This window comes from Myotis yumanensis, unplaced genomic scaffold (assembly GCF_028538775.1).
Source record: "Myotis yumanensis isolate MYYU_CA2020_CCGP unplaced genomic scaffold, mMyoYum1.0.hap1 SCAF_13, whole genome shotgun sequence".
Classification (NCBI taxonomy): domain Eukaryota; kingdom Metazoa; phylum Chordata; class Mammalia; order Chiroptera; family Vespertilionidae; genus Myotis; species Myotis yumanensis.
Genome location: NW_027223764.1, coordinates 36,843,185 through 36,863,336, shown reverse-complemented (window position 1 = coordinate 36,863,336; position 20,152 = coordinate 36,843,185). Strand labels below are relative to the sequence as shown.

The window sequence follows — 20,152 nt, the reverse complement described above, 5'->3', positions numbered from 1 at the left end:
TAACTTCATTGTCTATCCGATATAACACAGGGTGTAACTCATAAGACTTGACATTCTGATCTGTACTGCAGGTATAGGGTACCTGAACTGTCAGTTCCATTAAGATCAACTGTGTTACTAACCTTTGTGTTACAGGTAGCATCTAGAAAAGGCATTCATATTCGTAGTCAACGATAAAAAAACAAAAGTATTATTTGAATAATTCAAATGAAATCAATTGTGCTTCACTTTTTTTTTCTTTTAAATCAGTTAAAGAACTGGTCAAGGGAACCCAGAGAGTTTTTGTTTGCTTGTTTGTTTTCTTAAGGTACAGTTTCTTAATGGGGCCGACACAACACTTGATAGACATCACTAGGTCGAAAAAGGTATGCTTGTATTATGTAAATGACACTCAAAGAGAGACCCCAAAAGGCTAAAAAACAACCTGACAACAATCTGTGATATGCTTTTATTTCTCGAGTTTTAGTTTTGTACAGATGAACACAGGAAGCTGTGAAGTTTTAAAACTAGAAACTGTACCGAGGAAGGGCAAAGTGCATTTAGACAATCAACTGACAAAATTTCAATGCTACTGCAAATCGGGTTGAATACGGCCACTAAGCTATTAATCCAACTCCCAAAGAAAATGTAGCGTTCTCCCTAGTGAGAAACAAAATTAAATATCTGGTAATGTTTTCTCCCACATTCTAACGCTAATCAGAGAAGCCAGCGCCTCACGAAAACATTTCATAAAGATCAGGAGATAATGACTCCTACAGAGATCATGAATAATAAATCCGCGGGTTCCTGGCTGAAACTACAACATTGTTGTTTGTGACTTTTTTTTTTTTTTTTTTTTGAGGAGGAGAGGGGTATATGGAAAGGATGGGAGGAAATTAGTTTAAATTGTAGTCCAACGAATACCTTCACAGAATAAACACAACTCAAGCAAACTTTTTAAGTGGACCTGTACCACTTGGTAAGAACGCAAGAAAATGAACCGATAATCCGAACAAAGGCAACAGGCACCTGCAGCCTCTCAATCAATCACTTAGCAAATATTTCCGCCCAAACCACCAAATTCTAGAATCTGGGAGAACAGGCGCGTGTCCCCATTCATTCAACCAGGAGCTCTTTTCTGCGTAAAACTGTACATCACGGGACGACGGGGACCCGTCCCCGGGAGGCGAGCTGGAGCGGCCGAGGGTTTTCCGACCAGTCTCTCCTCCTACCCCACGTGACCGAGCGGCGAGCAGCCGCGGAGACAGACGCCGCGACGCGCCCGCCTCGGGATACAAAGACGCGGTGCCGCCGGCGCATCCTGCGAGGCTCGCGGGGCCCGCGCGCTCGGCGTCTGCGGAGCTTGCGTAGGGGCCGCCGCCAGGCGCGCCGCTCCCGGGCCGCAGGGCGGTGCCGCGCAGCGCGGGCAGACGGAGAGGGAGCGCGGAGCGCGCGCCGCCAGCCCTGCGCGCTTGCTCCTCCAGCTCCCCGGGAGCCGGGCCGCCGAGCCGCACGCGAGCCGGTCGCCGCCGCCGCCGGACCCTCGCCCGCCGCAGGGAGCCCCGCAGCGACGTGGACTCGGGTGAGGAGGCCGAGGCCCCCAGCCCCGCGCAGGCCGAGGCCGGGCCAGCCCACGCTCGCCTAGGCCCAGGCCTGCCCTTCCCCTCCCGGGCCCCGGGTTCTCCCACACCTCCCGCCGGCCTGGCGTGGGCTACGGGGCGCCGTGAGCAGCACTTACACCACGGCTCGGGAGATCATCCAGGACACCATCTTCCCGGAGGCCAGGGCGGGTGGGCGCCGAGCGGGGCGGACCGGGCGGCCCACGGCAGGCCGCGCGCTCGCCGGCTCCTCGCGCTTCCCGGGGCCGCGCTGGTGCCCTCGGGAGCTGGCCGGTGTGTGCGTGTGTGTGTGTGTGTGTGTGTGTGTGTGTGTGTGTGTGTGTACGCGCGCGCGGCGGCCCGAGTCGCGAGGCGGTCGATCCCTCGCCCGTCCCCGCCCGCCGGCCGATCCGCCGCGGAGCCACCGGCCCCGCCCCTGCGCTCTGCTGATAGGCGGCGGCGGCGGCGGCGCGTTGGCGGAGGCCAGGTCTGGGCGGCCGGGCCCGAGGTTTGGGTGGGTGGGTGGGTGGGTGGTCGAGGGGGACCCCGGCCCGAGGTGAGCGGTCTCGCGGCCGGGACCCTGCGCTCTCACCCCCTTCTTCCTCCTCAAGTCCCTGGGACGTCCACCCGGCGTGGAGGCGAGTAGTGGCGGGGAGCTGAGAACGGGGGCCTGAAGGTAGGGGTGTCAGCGCTGGTGAAAAAACAAAGTCGTAAGGAGCAGGAACTCCGCGTGACATTGACTCGCCTGGGCCAGGCCGTGCATTCTGGAGAGGCAAGATGTCGGGGCGTGTTCAGCCACATCCGGTGTCCTCCCTGTTCCCTGAGTCCCAGCGCCCTGGGCAGCTTTAAAGGGCTGCGTTTTAAGGGGAAAGTAGGGCGGATACCTGCTCTGGCCGTGGGGTGTTCCGGGATCCTCGTGCGGTGCGTGGCGCAATGCAGGGGAGGGGCCGAGGAGGAAAGCCTTGGATTTCGTGTTTGCAGCCGTGGGTGTAGTTTTGATGACGCTCTCCAGGGCCTCTTAGGGCACCTTTCCATCCCCAGATCTGCAAAGCCTGCTTTGCAGACACACGTGTGAGCCTGCCAGACATTCCGAGTAAAAGCTGGGCCTAGGACTCCTGACCTGTTCTGCTCTTTCCAGCTGTCTATTATTTGGGGGTGGGGGGTGGTTGGCTTACTGGGTACACTTCGCAGTTCTCGCAGATAGCGTAATTCAGGAGGTGGAATTTTAAAACTTTTTTGGTGGCAGTACCAAATGGAGAAAATGACCTAAAAGTTTAGTCGTGTCTTTTATTATTATTATTATTATTATTATTCTCAGCCAAGATAGGGAAAGATAATTCTAATATTTAGATGGTACAAAGAATAATGGATGATATGTGGGCCTCGAGTCTTTAATTAAAGTCCAAGAAAATATAATAGCTTATTTTATGGCCATACTGTAATTTACTCTTTTTGTTCCTTAGTTTCCCCATAGTAAAAAGAGGCTAATAATACTGTAGCCTACCTCTTGCCTTTTAGGGGGTGGCATGAGGCAATGCTAAATAACATGTTTAGGAAGTTCTCAGACTTGCTGGGAAGAAAATCAAAGACACATAAGATTAAGATTATCCTGAGTTCTTTTAAATTCCCAGGAGTTCAATAGATCTAGTAATATTTTGATTATTTAAGAAATGAGCTCAGAAGCTGTTTTATACTCTTAAGTTGGGTTCTTTTTGTTTATTCATATTAAGAATGTATTTTAATTTGAGGGGTCTTGTTAATGAAAATTTGTATTTGTTCAGAATCTTATTTTTGGCCATTAGCATTATTTGGGGATCAGGTGTGCCACATAAACACCAGTTTTCTGAAAAATCTTGTGCAATAAAAACACAAAATCATTTGCATGGCATTCAAATTTCTCCATGCACGGTCCTGAAATTTTTTTATAGCTTTAATCTTACTGTCTTCTCAACCCCTAATATACCCTTCCCTAGCTCTCTTCTTGGAGCCAAGTTGTATTTTCATGCTCAGTGACTTTTTTTTCTTTATTGATTTTCTCCCCATTCTCTGTCAGAATCCTTGTTTTGTTTTGTTTTCCCAGTGTCCTATGCTGTGAAGATGGCCTTGATTTTCCTCAGTAAGAATTATTCATATTTTTCCTAGGCTCCCATAATTCATTACTTGAATTTCTATTTAATGCCTGTGCTAATCTGCTTTACTGATGTTTTACTGATGTCTAATCTACTGGATGGTAAAATGTCTGAAGACAGGTATGGTATATTAGGTATTTTCGTGTTTTCCCAGTGTCTAGAATAGGGTAATCCCCCAATAAAAGTTTGAATAATATTAGTTACTCTCTGAAGTATCACAACTTGACAAAATTTCAGCCATGTACAATGTAAGTCTCTTAAAGATCTAAGTCTTCCTTGTCTTCTTAATTTGGGGGTCATCATTCTGAATATAAATTATTTCATTGCGTTGTAATATAGTAATGCCCTTAGGGGTTGCTGAGATATTTAGGATTGCTGGCTGCTCTCTGAAATGTCCCTGGGTTACTGTGTGTTCAATTTCATTTTGTATGCTCCTTATAGCTTCAGCCTCCTCCACATTCATGTTACCTTTTGCTGCTCTCAATCTGGAATAGCCCTCTTATTCACATCTCAATATGCCATGTGTTGGAATCCACCTACACCCAAATTGTTATGTTGTTGAGTCGACCTCTACACCCCAAAAAGCCTAGGTAGTGTTTATTCCCTTTTGATACATTGGGAACCGAGGTTTAGATAACTCACTGCCGTTGACCTCATAGCTCATAGGAAACAGAGCTGGAACTGTAGTCCATGCTTCCTATGCGTTGTTTACATTATACTCTGATAGGTGAATTGTGTCAAGGCAGTGGGTCCAGTTGGGAGACATTTTTTGTTGTTATTGTTGGGATGACAGGGGCTAATCAATAGCATTTAGTGGGTAAGGTTCAGGGATGCTATAGTTTTTTGCAGTGTGTGAGCTATCCTGAACAAAGAATGTCACAATGTTCTGCATGGTTTAGGAATATCCTGCCTGACATCTGTGTACTATTTGTAATTATGTGAACCTAGAACCTCCATTTTACATATTCTAGTAAACTCCTGGTTTTAACTGAGACTGAACTTTCCATTGTTTATTTCCACATGCAACCCATGTGTGAAAGGAAGATTTATTTTCTTCTCAACTTGACCAAGAGTTGACAGTTTTGAAAAATTGCATCATGAACAACTTTGCATTTGTAGCTGTCACGTGTAGCTACTAATTACATTTGTGTCTTTTAGTTCTGTTTTGTTTCAGGATTAACATTGAAATACATATTATTTTATTATAAATTATTTTCATTTCCCTCTTCCATTTATATTTTATTTAGGCTTTATGGATTTGTTCGAAGTTGTCTGTAGGAATATTGTTATTTCATGTCAGGGTGACAAAGCAGAAGTTGGAAAATACTTTTTGGAAGGGGGAAATCAAGTCTGATATGGTTGAGTATCGTTGGTTTAAACTAAGAGTAACTTCATCTGAGGAGGAACCTCTCATGAAAAGTACTTAGATTTTAGTAGTGGGTGTTTCTAATCTTTGTATATTTGGGCTGTGCTTTGGATAATTGAGATCTACTAGTAGGTGGCCATTAAGTAAGTGCTTCATGGTGCAAGGCTAGGCTCTAGAGACAATGGAACAAAAGGAAATACATTACCTGCTGCCCAGAAGCTTTTAAAGTGTGGTCTCATTGGCGTACTTGAGATCATTTCCTGTATTCAAGATAAAAATTATTTGTTTAAATACTAAACATCATATACCACTGGTATTCATTTGTTGTGCTATGAAGTGCTTCCTTCATTGTGTTCTGCAAAGATGGTTTTCGTTGGGTATTGAGTTGAATCATGGTGGGAGGTAGCAAGCATATTTAGGGCAAGAGGAGACGTATTTCTATTACCAGTATCAATCTGTCTCCTGTTAAATGGGGATAATAATGTTATGTACATCAAATGCCAAGGGTTTTAAAACCTAAAGTAAGTAGACCGTATTAAGAGAATTGCTCTCTTTTTTACATCTTCACTTAACAGTGTTCCTGGGGGAGTATGTGGAATATGCATCTTCTACATGTTAAAGGAGTTCATTTATTAGGAAAAGAAAAGAGTGTGAAAGTACCTACGTGAGTAGGTAGTGAGAGCAGAATTACAGGGCACAGAGATAGTATCTAATCTATGTAATTATTAATGAGTATGCTAATGAGACTAGATACTGGGTCACCTTCCCATTTTTATTGGAGGAGTATTTTCAAGTGCTTGAAAGTATTTTTATTGGAAAAAGCGAAAATTACTAAATGAGTTTACCTTTAATAGTTGTTTAAAACAAGTGAGGGAGGCGATCTTAAAAAGAATGACTTAGAAGACAAAACCTGTTCTTTTTACACCTGCTGCCAGATGAATATATCTTCTGTCTTAGCCAGTCAGCATTATGGTATTATGGTTACCACAGAGGTCACATTTGGCATCTGACATTGAAATCAAATTATAAAAGAAACTAGAGGGCCCGGTGCACAAATTCGTGCACCAGTGGAGTCCCTTGGCCTATCCTGCGGGATCGGACCGAAACCAGCTCTCCGACATCCCCCGAGGGGTCTTAGATTTCGAGAGGATACAGGCCAGGCCGAAAAACCCCACCAGTGCATGATTGGGGCTGGGGAGGGATGCGGGAGGTTGGCTAGCTGGGGAGGGACTGCTAGAGGGTTCCAGGCCACGTCCAACCCATCTCGCTCAATCCCGATTGGCCAGACCCCAACAGCAAGCTAACTTACTGGTCGGAGCATTTGCCCCCTGGTGGTCAGTGCACGTCATAGTGACTGGTCAACTGTCTCCTCCCTGGTGGTCAGTGCATGTCATAGCCAATGGTTGAGCAGCCTTAGCATATCATTAGCATATTACGTTTTGATTGGTTGAACAGACGACCAGACACTTAGCATATGAAGCTTTTATATAGAATAGTTTTGAAAATATAATAATCAGATTGCAGAGAATAGAAAGATTAAATTCTGACTTAAGTATTTTACTACAGATATTAATAGAAAAATATAGCTATTAGCCAACAATGAAGAAAGCAAAATTAACCTGTAATGGCTGGATCTGTGAAACACACATAGTAAGGAATCAAGCATATCTGAGGTTCTTACAGATTTGTTCTTAGTAGCTTTACTTGCAACAATTAAAAGTTCTTCCCCCTCAAGGGTAAAAAATGGTTTTGTGTTTGATTATATTAAATGGTAGAAATATGTAGTTTGAGATATATTTGAAACATTTGCACTATCCATTTAAAATAGACCAGATTAGTTCCCAGTTTTAAAATTTAGGTAGATCTATAATTCAGGTATTATTCCTATGGGGTTACAGTATAATTTGCAGAAAGCTGCAATTTTATGGTTTTGAGTGCTAATTCAAAGCACATGGAATAAAATTTAAAAGGGTAAACAATGAAGTTTGTTGTCTTTTATTGCCTGTCTTCAGTTATCCAGTTCCCTTCAGAGGCTATCTGTATAACCACATTTTTTGGTTTGTTTGTTTGTTTGTTTTGCCAGAGTAATGTCTAGAAACAGATTCAGATATAGGTATCTAGTCTACGATAAAGGTGGAAATTTACATCAATTGGAACATAGTGGATTTATTAATAATTTTGTGACAGCTGAGCCAGCTATTTAATAAAAACTAAAGAAAAGTAATTCCTGGTGGATAAGAAATGTAAGTGTAGAAACTAAAAGTGCTGTAAAAGTACAAAAAGAAAAAGTAGGTGAAGGTAATCTTGGTAATGGAATGTCCTTTCAAAGCATGCCATAAAATCAGAAACCCAAAAGGTAAATTTCATAGACTTGATTGTATAAGAATTGAAAGTTCCTATGTTTCTAAAAACAATATAAATAAGATTTCAAGACAAATGACAAACTGGAAAAAATGCTTATAAAACCAGCATTTAAAAAAATTTTTCAACTAGAGGCCCGATGCATGAATTCATGCATGAGTGGGGTCCGGCCAGCCCGCCCCACTGGGGGCCCATTGGGCTGGGCTGGTGCTGGGGAGGGGCTGTGGGTGGTTGGCCAGCCAGCCCCGCCCTCAATCGGGGTGTTGGTGGCCGATCGGGGGAGCTGGCCGGAGGGTGGGTGGTGATCAGGGCCCAGATCAGGCTGGTTGGCTCCCGCAGTGCGAGTCATAGCGCCCGGTCATTCTGGTCATTCTGGTCGTTCTGCCGTTCCAGTCGCTGGGCTTTTATATATATAGATATATAGATAGTTTTAATATATAAAGCATTCATAACAACCATTAATTAAAAATGTATCTCAATACCCAGAATCTCTTCTTTTGGTAAGAAGGAGCTTAAGATTTGCCACTTTGTTTTAACAACAAGTAAAAAGCTGAACACACTAAAGAAAACAACTCTTCTTAGATTCTTCATAGAAGTGATGACACAGGATAAACTGCTGCCCCCCAAATTGGAGAGACAGGCAGAGAATCTCAGTTTACCAGAGTAGAAACCTCTGAAGGAACTATAACTGATGAATCTGAGACTCAGTGTAGATAACTCTGAGAGTTAAAAACTGCAAGAGAACCCAATAGGGCTTCCTACCCCCACCCCACACACTTTTGTGAGTTTTACCTTAAGGAGCTCTAGCAGGTACTCACTGTTAGTATCAGAGAAAAATCCCCTTAAGCTTCTAGTGGCAGAGCTGGGAGAATAACTATTTTGAAATACATCCAAACATTCTGCTTTTCTTAACAAGGTGTGTCCTCAGGAGAAACTTATATCATAGCCTAAACTAAGTCGGGAAAGGAAAATACTCAATACCAGCTAGCTCTAGCCTTCTACTTGGAGGAAGGGAAAAACCCAGTTTGAGCCACTCTTGCCATACACGTAGGGGAAGGGAAATACATAATTCTAACCTCCCCCAGCTATCCTGTTTCATGGAAGGGAAGTGGGGAGGTGGGGACTGAAACATTGGTGAAGCTCACAGTTTAGAGAGGTACAGGCTCACTGAAAGACTGAGACCTAATCATGGAACTATAGAACGCCCCATTCCCCCACCATACCACTACACTACTAACGACCTATTTGCCACAGTTCCCCTTATCCAGTGCATCATGTCTACCTTTCAACAGCAGCAACAAAATATTGCAAGGCATACTGAAAGGCAAAAAATACAGTTTAAAGAGAATAAGCAGTCATCAGAATCAGAGTCAGGTATGGAAGGAATGTTGGAATTGTTAAAGCAGGAATTAAAAAAACAATCATAATGGTATTAATATGTTTAAGATTTTAATGGAAAAAGTAGGCAACATACAAACAATAGATGGATATTATAAGCAGAGAGGTGTAAATTGAAAGGAAGAATACATAAAGTTAGAGATCAAAATAGTATAACAGGCCCTGGTCAGTATTGCTCAGCATTAGAGTATTGGCCCTCACACCAAAGGGTCAAGCTTTAGATTTCTGGTCAAAGGCATGTACCTGGGTGCATGTGGGGTGCAACCAATCTGTGTGTCTCTCTCACATACAAACTTCTCTCTCTCTTTCTCTCTCTTTCTCTCTCTTTCTCTCTCTCTCTCTCTCTCTCTCTCTCTCTCTCCCCCCTCACTCCCCCCTCACTCCTCACTTTCTCCCTCCACCTCCATCTTCCTCCCTTCCTCTCACTCTCTAAAAAAATCAATGGAGCCCTAGCTGGTTTCGGTCAGCGGGTAGAGCGTCAGCCTGCAGACTGAAGGGTCCCAGGTTTAATTCCGGTCAAAGGCACATGGACGGGTTGTGGCTCGATTCCCAGTAGGGGGCATGCAGGAGGCAGCCGATCAATGATTCTCTCATCATTGATGTTTCTATCTCTCCCTCTCCCTTTTTCTCTGAAATCAATAAAAATATATATATTTTTAAGAAGCAATGGAAAAAAATATTCTCGAGTGAGGATTAACAACAACAAACAGAAATGAAGTATACCTTTGACAGGCCCATTACTGGACTTGACAAGGCTCAGGAAAGAACCCCTGAACTTATGAATGTGACAATAGAATATTCCAAAACTGAAAAGCAAAGAGGAAAAAAAATCAGGGCAGAGTATCCAAAGCATGGGACAACTACAAAGGACATAGGGTGCATGTAATATGAATGCCAAAAGGAGAAGAAAGAAAAGAAGAGAAGCAATATTTGTGTCAATAATGACTGAAAATATTCCCAGATTAATGTTAGACACCAAACCACAGATCTAGAAAGCTTCACCAAGCAGGATATATGTAAAAACAAAACAAAAACTAAAAAAAAACAGAACTACACCTAGACATAATGTATTCAAACTTTAAAAAATCCATTAAAAGAAAAAATTCCTGGAAAAAACCATAGGAAAAAATCCCGCCTTATAGTAGACTTCCTCAAAAACCATGCAAGCAAAAAGAGAGTAGAGTAAAATATTTAAAGTATTGAGAGAAAACTAAAACACACCAATGTAGAATTCTGTAACCTGTGAAATTATACTTCAAAGGTGAAGGAGAAATAAAGACTTCTCAGACAAATAAAAATTGAGGGAATTTATTGCCAGTAGACCTGCATTGCTGTGTTAAAAGAAGTACATCAGAGAAGGAAAATTTTACACATCAGAAACTGATTTACATAAAAGAAGAGCATTGGAGAAGATATAAGTGAAGGTAAAATAAAAACTTATTCTTCTTATTCTTAATTGCTCTAATAGAAGACAGTTCAGAATGATAGTAGCAATGTATTTGATTGTATGTGTATGTGTATGCATATATATACATATGTATACGTGAAATGAATGAAAGCAATGATATAAATGATGGAAAGGAAAAATTAAGAATATTTTGTACTTACAAGGTACTTTGCAATACCTAAGTAGCAGTATAGTGTTATTTGAAAGTGGATTTAAATTACTTGTAATTGGGTATTACAAACTCTAGGACAACCTCCCCCCCCCAAAAGTATAATTGATATGTTAAGAGAGTGGAGAAAATTGAATCACAAAATGCTCAATTGAAATCACAGAAGCCCTAGCTGGTGTGGCTCAGTTGATTAGGCATCATCCCATACACGGAAAGGTTGCCAGTTAGATTCCTGGTCAGGGCACATTCCCAGGTTGTGGACTCGATCCCCTGAAGGCTCTGCAGGAGGTAGTCGATTGATGTTTCTCCCTCTCCCTTCCTTTCTCTTTAAAAATCAATAAAAATACTTTTTTTAAAAAAGCAAAAAGCAAAGTCCACAAAAGGCAGAAAAAATGTGGAAGACAAAAATAGGAACAACAAGCAGAAAACAGTATGGTAGCAAATATGGTAGGTGTTAATCCAGCTATATCAATAATCATCTCAGTAGACTAAATATATAAATTAAAAGACATATTATCAGGGAGGATTAAAAAACTAGACCTCACCATATTTTGTCTACAAGAAACCTACTTTAAAAACATACAGATTAAACATAAAGGAACAGAGGAAGATACATGCTAGCACTAATCAAAAGAAAGTGGAAATGGGTATATTTCAGATAGCAGATTTAGGAGCAAGGAAAGTTATTAGGGATAAAGAGGGCATTATATATGATAAAGGGGTCAATACTCCAAGAAGGCATAACAATCCTTAATGTAGAAATAGGGGCATCTACTATTGTTAAAGACTAATAGTCCTCTCAGAATTTAGACAGATCCAGCAGGCAGAAAATCAGTAAGGACATAGTTGAACTCAACAGCACTTTCAGTCAACTAGATATAATTGACATCTATAGACTACAGATTACACATTCTTCTCAATCTCACTTGGACCATTCATTCACCAATATAGACCTCTTTCTGGGTCATAAAACACCCCTTATCAAATTTAAAAGAACATCTGCTCTCAGGCCATGGTGGAATTAAACTAGGAATCAGTAACAGAAAAATAGTTGGAAAATTCTCAAATACTTGGAGGTTAAAAGGCATACTTCTAAAAAGCACATGGGTCAAAGAAGAAATCTCAAGAGGGATGGAAAAAATGTTTCGAATTAAATGAAAATGGAAATATAACAACATTTGAGGGATACAATTAAAGCAGTGCTTAGAAGGAAATTTATAGCATCAAATTCATATATTAGAAAATAAAGTTCTAAAAATCAGTCATTTAAGTTTCTGTTTGAGGAAACTAGAAAAAGAACAAATAAAGTCAAGTAAGCAGAAGAAAATAAATAATAAGAATTAGAGCAGAAATAAATTGAAAATAGGAAATGAATAGAGAAAAAACAAGTTCAAACCATGGTTCTTTGATAAGATCAATAAACAGTCTCTAGGAAGGCTAAAAGAGAGAAGGAACAAATTGCTAATATCAGATATGAAAGAGAGGACATCACTACAGATTCAATGGATGTTTAAGGATAATAAAGGAGTATTATGAACAGCCCTGTGCCCACAAATTTGATAACCTAGATGAAATGGGTCACTTCCTTGAAAATCACAAGAAGAAATAGACAATCTGAATATAAGTAGCCTATGTCTATATCTATCTATATAGATATAAAAGAAATGGAATCAATTATCTTTAAAACAGAAAGCACAATGCCCAGATGGGTTCATTGGTGAATTCTACCAAACAAAGAATAAATTATACCATACCCCTATAATCTCTTCCAGAAGACAGAAGCAGAGGGAATATTTCCATATCATTCTATGAAATCAGCATTACTCTTGTGACAAAAGAAAACTACAGACCAATATCATGAACATTAAAAAAACCTCAACAAAGTATTAGCCAGTTGAATCCAACAATGTATAAAAAGAATCATTTACCATGACCAAGTGGACTTTATCTCAGGTAGGCAAGGTTGGTTAGCATCTGAAAATAAGTTAATGTAACTCATCACATTAACAGTCTAAAGGTGAAAAATTACTTGATCATATCAATAGATGCAGAAAAAACATTTAACAAAATCCAGCACCCATTCACACAAATCTCAGTAAATGAGAAATAGAGGGGGGAACTTCCTCAACTTGATAAAGAACATTTACAAAAAACATACAGCTAACATTATACTTAATGAGAAACTAGAAGCTTTCCCACTAAGATCAGGAATAAGGCAAGGATGTCCCCCCCATTGCTCTTCTGCTTTTTTTTTTTTAAAAAAATCTTTTCATTGATTTCAGAGAGGAAAGGAGAGGGAAGAAAGAGCATCATCAATTGACTGCCTCCTGGATGCCCCCTACTGGGGATGGAGCCTGAAACCCAGGCATGTGCCCTGATTGAGAATGGAACTGGGACCTCCTGGTTCATGGGTTGATTCTCAACCACTGAGCCACACTGGCCGGGCCCACCATTGCTGATTGGAAAGGAAGAAATAACACTGTCTTTGTTCACAGTTTTCTTTCTATATGATTGTCTATATAGAACATCCTAAAGAATCAACTAGAATATTCCTGGATTATAAATAATAGCAAGTTGCAGGACACAAAGTTAATATAAAGAAGTTAATTTTTTTCTGTATATAATCAGAGAACAAGAAGAATTTGATATTGAAAGCACCATGTATTTTAGTGTCCCCCAAAATGAGTTACTTAGGTATAAACCTAACAAAACATGTATACGATCTATATGATGGAAACTATAAAATTCTGATGACAGAATCAAAGAACTAAATCAATGGAGAGTTATTCCATGATCATGGCTGGGAAGACTCACTATTGTCAAAAGGTCAGTTTTTTCAATTTGATCTATAGGTTCAGTAAAATACAAATCAAAATCCCAGCAAGTAATTTTGTGGATATTGACAAACTGATTCTAAGGTTTATATACTGAGGCACAAGACGAAAAATAGCCAATTCATATTGAAGGAGCAGAACAAAGTCGAGAACTGACATTACCTGACTTCAAGACTTAATATAAAGCTACTTTAGTCAAGACAATGTGGTATTGGTGAAAGCATAGACAAATACATCAATGTATTAGAATAGAAAGCCCAGAAATAAATCCATTTAAGAGGTAATTGACTTTTGACACAAAGGAGCAATGACAATACATTAGAGCAAAGATAGTCTTGTCAACAAATAGTGTTGGTACTACTGGATATCTACATGCAAAGAAAGAAATCTAGATAGAGACCTTATGTCCTTCCCAAAATTGACTAAAAATGTATCATAAATCTAAATGTAAAATGCAGCACTCTAATAAAACTCCTAGAAGAGAAAATAGAAGAAAATCGAGGTGACCTTGAGTATGGTGATGAATTTTAGGTACACCACCAAAGGCATTACCCATGAAATAAATAATTGATAAGCTGGACTTTATTAAAATTAAAAACATCTGCTCTGTGAAAGACACTGTCAAGAGAATAAGATATGCCACAGATTGAAAGAAAATATTTGCAAAAGACATCTGATAAAGAATGGTCCAAAATATGCAAGGAACTCTTAAAACAATCAGGAAAAAAAACCACCTGATTTAAAAAATGGACAAAAGTTCTGAAGATATACAGATGGCAAATAAACATGTCAAAAGACGTTCAACATCACATATTATTAGGGAATTGCAAATTAAAATGAGATGCACTTATTAAAATGGCCCAAATTTGCCTGGCCAGTGTTGCTCAGTGGTATAGCATCAACCCATAAACTAAAAGGTTGCTGGTTCAATTCCGGGTTAGGATTGCAGGCTTGATCCCCAGTGGGAATGTGCAGGAGGCAGCTGGTCGATGTTGCTCTCTCATTGATTTTTTAAAAAAAAAATATATTTCATTGATTTTTTTTTTACAGAGAGGAAGGGAGAGGGATAGAGAGTCAGAAACATTGATGAGAGAGAAACATCAATCAGCTTGCCTCCTGCACACCCCCTATTGGGGATGTGCCTGCAACCAAGGTACATGCCCTTGACTGGAATCGAACCTGGGACCCTTCAGTCCGTAGGCTGACGATCTATCCACTGAGCCAAACCAGTTAGGGCAACTCATTGATGTTTTTATCTCTGTCCCTCTCTCTTCCTCTTTCTAAAATCAATTAAAAGAAACAGACATATTTTTTTAAAAAGGCCCAAATCCAAAACAGTAACATCACCAAATGCTGGCATACATGTGGAGCAACAGGAGCTCTCATTCATTGCTGGTGAAAATGTAGAATGATCTAACATATCCAGCAGTCACTCCTTAGTATTTAGCCAAAGGAGTTGACTCATGTCCACCCAAAAACCTGCATATGGATGTTTATTGCAGCTTTATTCATAGCTGCACAAACTTGGAGACAATCAAGATTCTTCAGCAGGTGAATGGATAAATAAACTGATATACTGAGATATGGGATATTAATCTGGGTGAAAGAGAAATGAGCTATCAGGCCATGAAAAGCCATGGAGGAAACTTGAATGCATATTACTAAGTGAAAGAAGCCAATCTGAAGAGGTTGTATACTGTATGAGTATAACTATATGACATCCTGGAAATAGCAGAACTATGTAGACCAGGGGTTCTCAACCTTCCTAATGCCTCGACCCTTTAATACAGTTCCTCATGTTGTGGTGACCCCCAACCATAAAATTATTTTTGTTGCTACTTCATAACTGTAATTTTGCTACTGTTATGAGTTGTAATGTAAATATCTGATATGCAGGATGTATTTTCATTGTTACAAATTGAACATAATTAAAGCATAGTGATTAATCACAAAAACAATATGTAATTATATATGTGTTTTCTGATGGTCTTAGGCGACCCCTGTGAAAGGGTCGTTCGACCCCCAAAGGGGTCGAGACCCACAGGTTGAGAACCGCTGATGTAGACAGAAAAATTTGTGGTTGCCAAGGGTTAGGGGCGAGAGAGGGGATGAAGAGGCAGAACACAGGATTTTTATCGCAGTGAAGTTACTACATTGGTATAAACATATCATTGGATATTTCTTCAAACCCATTGAATGTACAGTACCAAGAATGAATGCTAATATAATTAATTCATGGGCTTTCGGTGATAATGATGTGTTAATGTAGGGTTATCAGTTGTAACAAATGTACCACTGGTGGGGGAGGTTGTATGTGTGTGGCGACAGAAGGTATATGGGAACTCTCCTTTTCTCTTGATTTTTCTGTAAACCTAATCTGATCTAAAAAATGAAGTTATTGAGATGTATCCTCTGTTTAGTTCCAATAAACTTTTATAAAAAATTTTTAAATTAAGTTTATTAATGAAAAATAAATCTCAGAAAAATGCACAAGGCAATTTACAAAAGTAGTACAAGTGGCCAGGACATACTATATTCCTAACTAGAGCTAACACATGGTCCAAATTCAGAACTGGATCTTGTTCGAGAAGCATAGTTCAGCACCAAAAGTTATTAAAAAGGAATTCCATTTGTTCTTAAAGAGCATTAAAGGGAATTTAATTCAAAACCACATTAATAATTATTATAAGGTCTTTTCTCCTCATTTCTCTTATTGCCCGGGAGCTTCTCGCAGCTCAAGCTCTTAAAGCTTTTTCCTCAAATCCCAGTTAACAAGGTTGCCCTCCCCCTAACATTCCTTACTGTTTCCTTTGTCACATTGATCAGCTTAGTATCAGTAAGTCATTCCTTATCAGGAAAGGAAAAATAGTGGAGGGAGGAAGGTTGTGGACATTCACATGTTAATAAATTTTTCCATGTCACTAAGAAATATTCAGACCTCTTGACATCAAATCTTTGTCTCTTAAGAGCTATGTTATTTTGCATAGGTTACTTAGCTCTAAGACTTAGTTTTCCCATTTTGCAGATAATAATAATAATACTCATTTTGCAGGTAATAATATAATCTCATTTTGCAGGAAGTTATTTTGAGGATCACATGAAATAAGCAGTGGCATATAGCTTGATATAGTATGACCTCAATGATTATTAACCATTATTCTATTTTTATAAATGTTACTACTAATTTAGAGCTATGCAGCTCATATTCCTGAAATTGTATTTCAGATTTTGGATTCAAAGTTTGATCTGTTTATCACCAAGTATTGATTCCCTCTTCTTTAACCCCAAGAAATATAGAGTTGAGCAAAGAATTAATTATATTGGCAGTTGTAGGTAGAGGGAGAATTGAAGAGCTGGCAAGTTTTTTGTTTTTTTAAAAAAATACATTTTATTGATTTTTTAGAGAGGAAGAGAGAGGGATAGAGAGTTAGAAAAATTGATGAGAGAGAAACATCGATCAGCTGCCTCCTGCACACCTACTGGGGATGTGCCCGCAACCAAGGTACATGCCCTTGACTGGAATCGAACCTGGGATCTTCGGTCCGCAGGCCGATGCTCTGTCCGCTGAGCCAAACCAGTCAGGGCGAGCTGGCAAGTTTTTAAAGCCTCTGTCCTAAACAACAACAAACAGCTGTTTTCCATTCACTGAGCACAGGGTAAGAGGAAACAGGCTTCAACTTCAGTAGTGAGTGAATTACTGAGGTGCCATAATGAGCTACTTACTGGTGATGTTTTAGAAGTCACCTTATGATGGAATAAGTAAGGAGATAAAAAGGATAAAATTGGCAAATTTGGTAAAAAAATAATTCTGACCTTAAGTGTCTTTCATGCATTTCATTAAATTGCAACACATTTTATAATTGGGATAATATAAAAATTAATGTCTGTAAATGAATAAAGTATGTTTTCTAGGTAGCCATTAGCATATTTTGTTGTTTTACCAGGGGAAGAATAACTGAAATATTATAAACTCTATCCATAGTATTCAGTAAGGTGACATTGAAGTAAGCTGATAATATGGGCATTCATGTGTCCTGATTAAGTTACATGTTTAGCAGGTCCAGGAGTCCAGAAACTGGGTTCAAGCTCTGATCCTTCTTATTGACTGGGAATCTTGAGGAAGTTGCTCAGTTTTTGAGTCTTTCCATCTTCATCAATATACTTCTTATGTCTCAAGCCTTGCAATGTTTTTTATTTTTTATCATGGACATTTTGGATATATGCAAAAGCAGAGAGTAGTAAAGAATCCCCATGTATTCAACAACTAATTTTAACAATTATGAATGCATGACCAACATTGATTCATCATTACCCTCACTTACACACCCCTGCTTAAGATTATTTTGAAGCAAATCAGTAATCTATGAATATGTTAATATAGCTCTCTAGAACAGCGGTTCTCAACCTGTGGGTCGCGACCCCTTTGGGGGTCGAAGGACCCTTTCACAGGGGTCGCCTAAGACCATCGGAAAACACATATATAATTACATATTGTTTTTGTGATTAATCACTATGCTTTCATTATGTTCAATTTGTAACAATGAAATTGGGGGTCACCACAACATGAGGAACTGTATTAAAGGGTTGCGGCATTAGGAAGGTTGAGAACCACTGGTCTAGGAGGTCCGTCTGCCACCAGAACTATGATTCCCAGTATTCCTGGTGCTCCCCGTGCTCTGGCCTTCCGCTTCCGGTCCTGGGGCTGCCACCAGAACTACTGTTCCCAGAATTCCTGGTGCTCCCCAAGATTTGGTTTTCCCTTCCTGCTCCATCTCTGTCCCATGGCCTCCCACTCTGCCAAGTCCTCCAAGCCACCAGCTCTCCCTCTCTGCTCTTCATCTGGCAGTTTGGGGAGCCAATTTCCCCAAGCCGCTCCACTCTCCGCTGGCTCTCCTGCTCTGCTCTCCACCCAGCCAGCGCCTGTGTATGCAAATTAACCTGTCATCTTTGTTGGGTTAATTTGCATACTCACTCCTGATTGGCTGGTGGGCGACGTGAAGGTATGGTCAATTCTCTTTTATTAGTGTAGATAACACCAACATACATTTTACTTCAAGTTTTCTCTGTTAGTCATATATGGTATACTCTTGTGCATTTGTCCATGTATTTTGATAGGACAAGATTCCTTGAAGGGAAATTACTGAGTTCAGTAGTACATACATTTTAAACTTTGTTATATATACTGCCAAATTGCCCTTAGAACAGGTTATAACAATTTACAACGTTTACTAACAGGAGACTTGTGCCCATTTCTTCACACCCCTAACAGTAAAATCTTAAAACTAAGTTATTAGTTTTGTAAAATTCATTTCAGAGAGGAAGGGAGTAGGGGAGAGAGAGAATCATTGACTGGCTGCCTCCTGCAGGCCCTCTCCTGGGGATTGAGCCCACAACCCAGGCATGTGCCCTAACCGGGAATTGAACTGTGATCTCCTGATTCATATAGGTCAATGCTCAACCACTGAGCAATAACAGCCGGGCAGAACTAAATTATCTTCATTTACTTGGTATCACATTGTTTTGGTTCTTAAACAGAATATCAAAGGAAGTAAAATACATTTGTTTCTGAAAAGTGTGGACTTAATATCATGACATTTTAAATTTAAAATATTTTCAGCACTTTTGGAACCTAGAAACTGATTTTATAATGGAGCTTTGTAATTCTTTAATATGGGTCAGTAATTTTCCATATTTTGAAAAATAGTTCCAAGTCAGGATACCCAGAAATCATATACCTGGCTTTCTCACCAGTTATAGGAGGAAAAAACTTCCTGACTTCTCATTTCTCTCACATACTCTCTTTTTTTTTGAAATGTGAACTAGACATCTGGATTAGAAAGAAAACATCCCTAATGTAGTTTGGAGGCCTTCTAATATTACCAGCCTTTTCTACCTTTACATGTCTTTATTACTTCCTTTCGTAGTGGTCACGTGTGTGGTCTATGAAAATAGCTAGCCCATAAATTAATTTATGTGTGAGAGCAGAACATTTATGCTCTCTTCCTTAGGTGCTGTTGAGTTTATTATTTAAAAAATCTGTAATTTTGGAAAGTAGAACTTTGCTTCTGTCTACCTAAAAATAGCCTGTGATTCTTACATAGGTGTCAACCTAGATTTTATTTAAAATTTTTTTCTGTAAATACATAATTTTACTACCTCCCTGTGCCCAGAGAATTTTCTTGAATTATGAATGGTGTGGAAAAAAGAAGATAAGTGAAATAATAAAGAAGGGAAAGAACTTGAAAGAAATCCAGACAATTTTAGAATCACCCCCTCTCCCCCAGTTAAACAGAAAGCTAACACTTTTATCTGATGTTTCCCTTAAAATGTAACCTTTACCTAGACTCATATTTTAGTCAGAACCTCACAGCTAAAACAATGTGGAGACTTTAGTTAATAATGGGATTATTGGGCAAAACTGTGGTGGGTTATTTGTCTGAATGATTTTCAATTGCTTGGATCCCTCCCCACCCCCTATGCACCATCCCAGTTTGGACTTGCCATTTTGAGCTTGGTGTATAAAAGTATAAATTTTTTTTCTTGTATTTTTAATGATTATTTGTATTTTACTAATTAACTTTTTAAAAATGATCTTTTAATTCTATATTGTAGAAGAAAACTTCCCTTCTCTTGATTAATTTTGTCAGACTTCTGTTCATATCAGAAGGAAACTTTATTTGAAGATTCAGCTTGTCTTTCAAAGAAAAGGTGATAATTACTCTGTATTATTTAAAAATAAACTCTATAAGGGCAAAGAATTTCTTCTAGGTTGCATTTTCTTTTAGTTTTCTTTTAGAATGACTTCTCTTTTGTGGTAACAAATAGCTGTTTCTGAAGTTGGCAAGAAAACTTCCTCTTGGGACTCCCATAG

At 39.7% G+C, this 20,152-nt stretch overlaps 2 protein-coding genes across 4 annotated transcripts in view; one reads left to right on the top strand and one right to left on the bottom strand.

Moving 5' to 3' along the window:
* The window catches only part of REEP3 (receptor accessory protein 3), an 80,894-nt gene extending 78,352 nt beyond the window's left edge, over positions 1-2,542 (bottom strand). The window contains exon 1 of one of the 3 annotated variants that reach the window (XM_070432836.1): positions 2,462-2,542. Coding sequence is in view for 2 of the 3 variants with exons in the window: in XM_070432835.1 (XP_070288936.1) it covers positions 1,718-1,749 (32 nt within the window). In the remaining variant the exon portion in view is untranslated. Of the gene's footprint in view, positions 1-1,717; positions 1,964-2,461 lie in introns of those variants that run through there. The other 2 variants (XM_070432835.1, XM_070432833.1) reach the window with 2 other exon arrangements.
* JMJD1C (jumonji domain containing 1C) overlaps positions 1,489-20,152 on the top strand; it is a 247,062-nt gene continuing 228,398 nt past the window's right edge. Inside the window, exon 1 of the mRNA XM_070432828.1 lies at positions 1,489-1,561. The gene's annotated coding sequence lies outside the window, so the exon portion shown is untranslated. The remainder of the gene's footprint in view (positions 1,562-20,152) is intronic.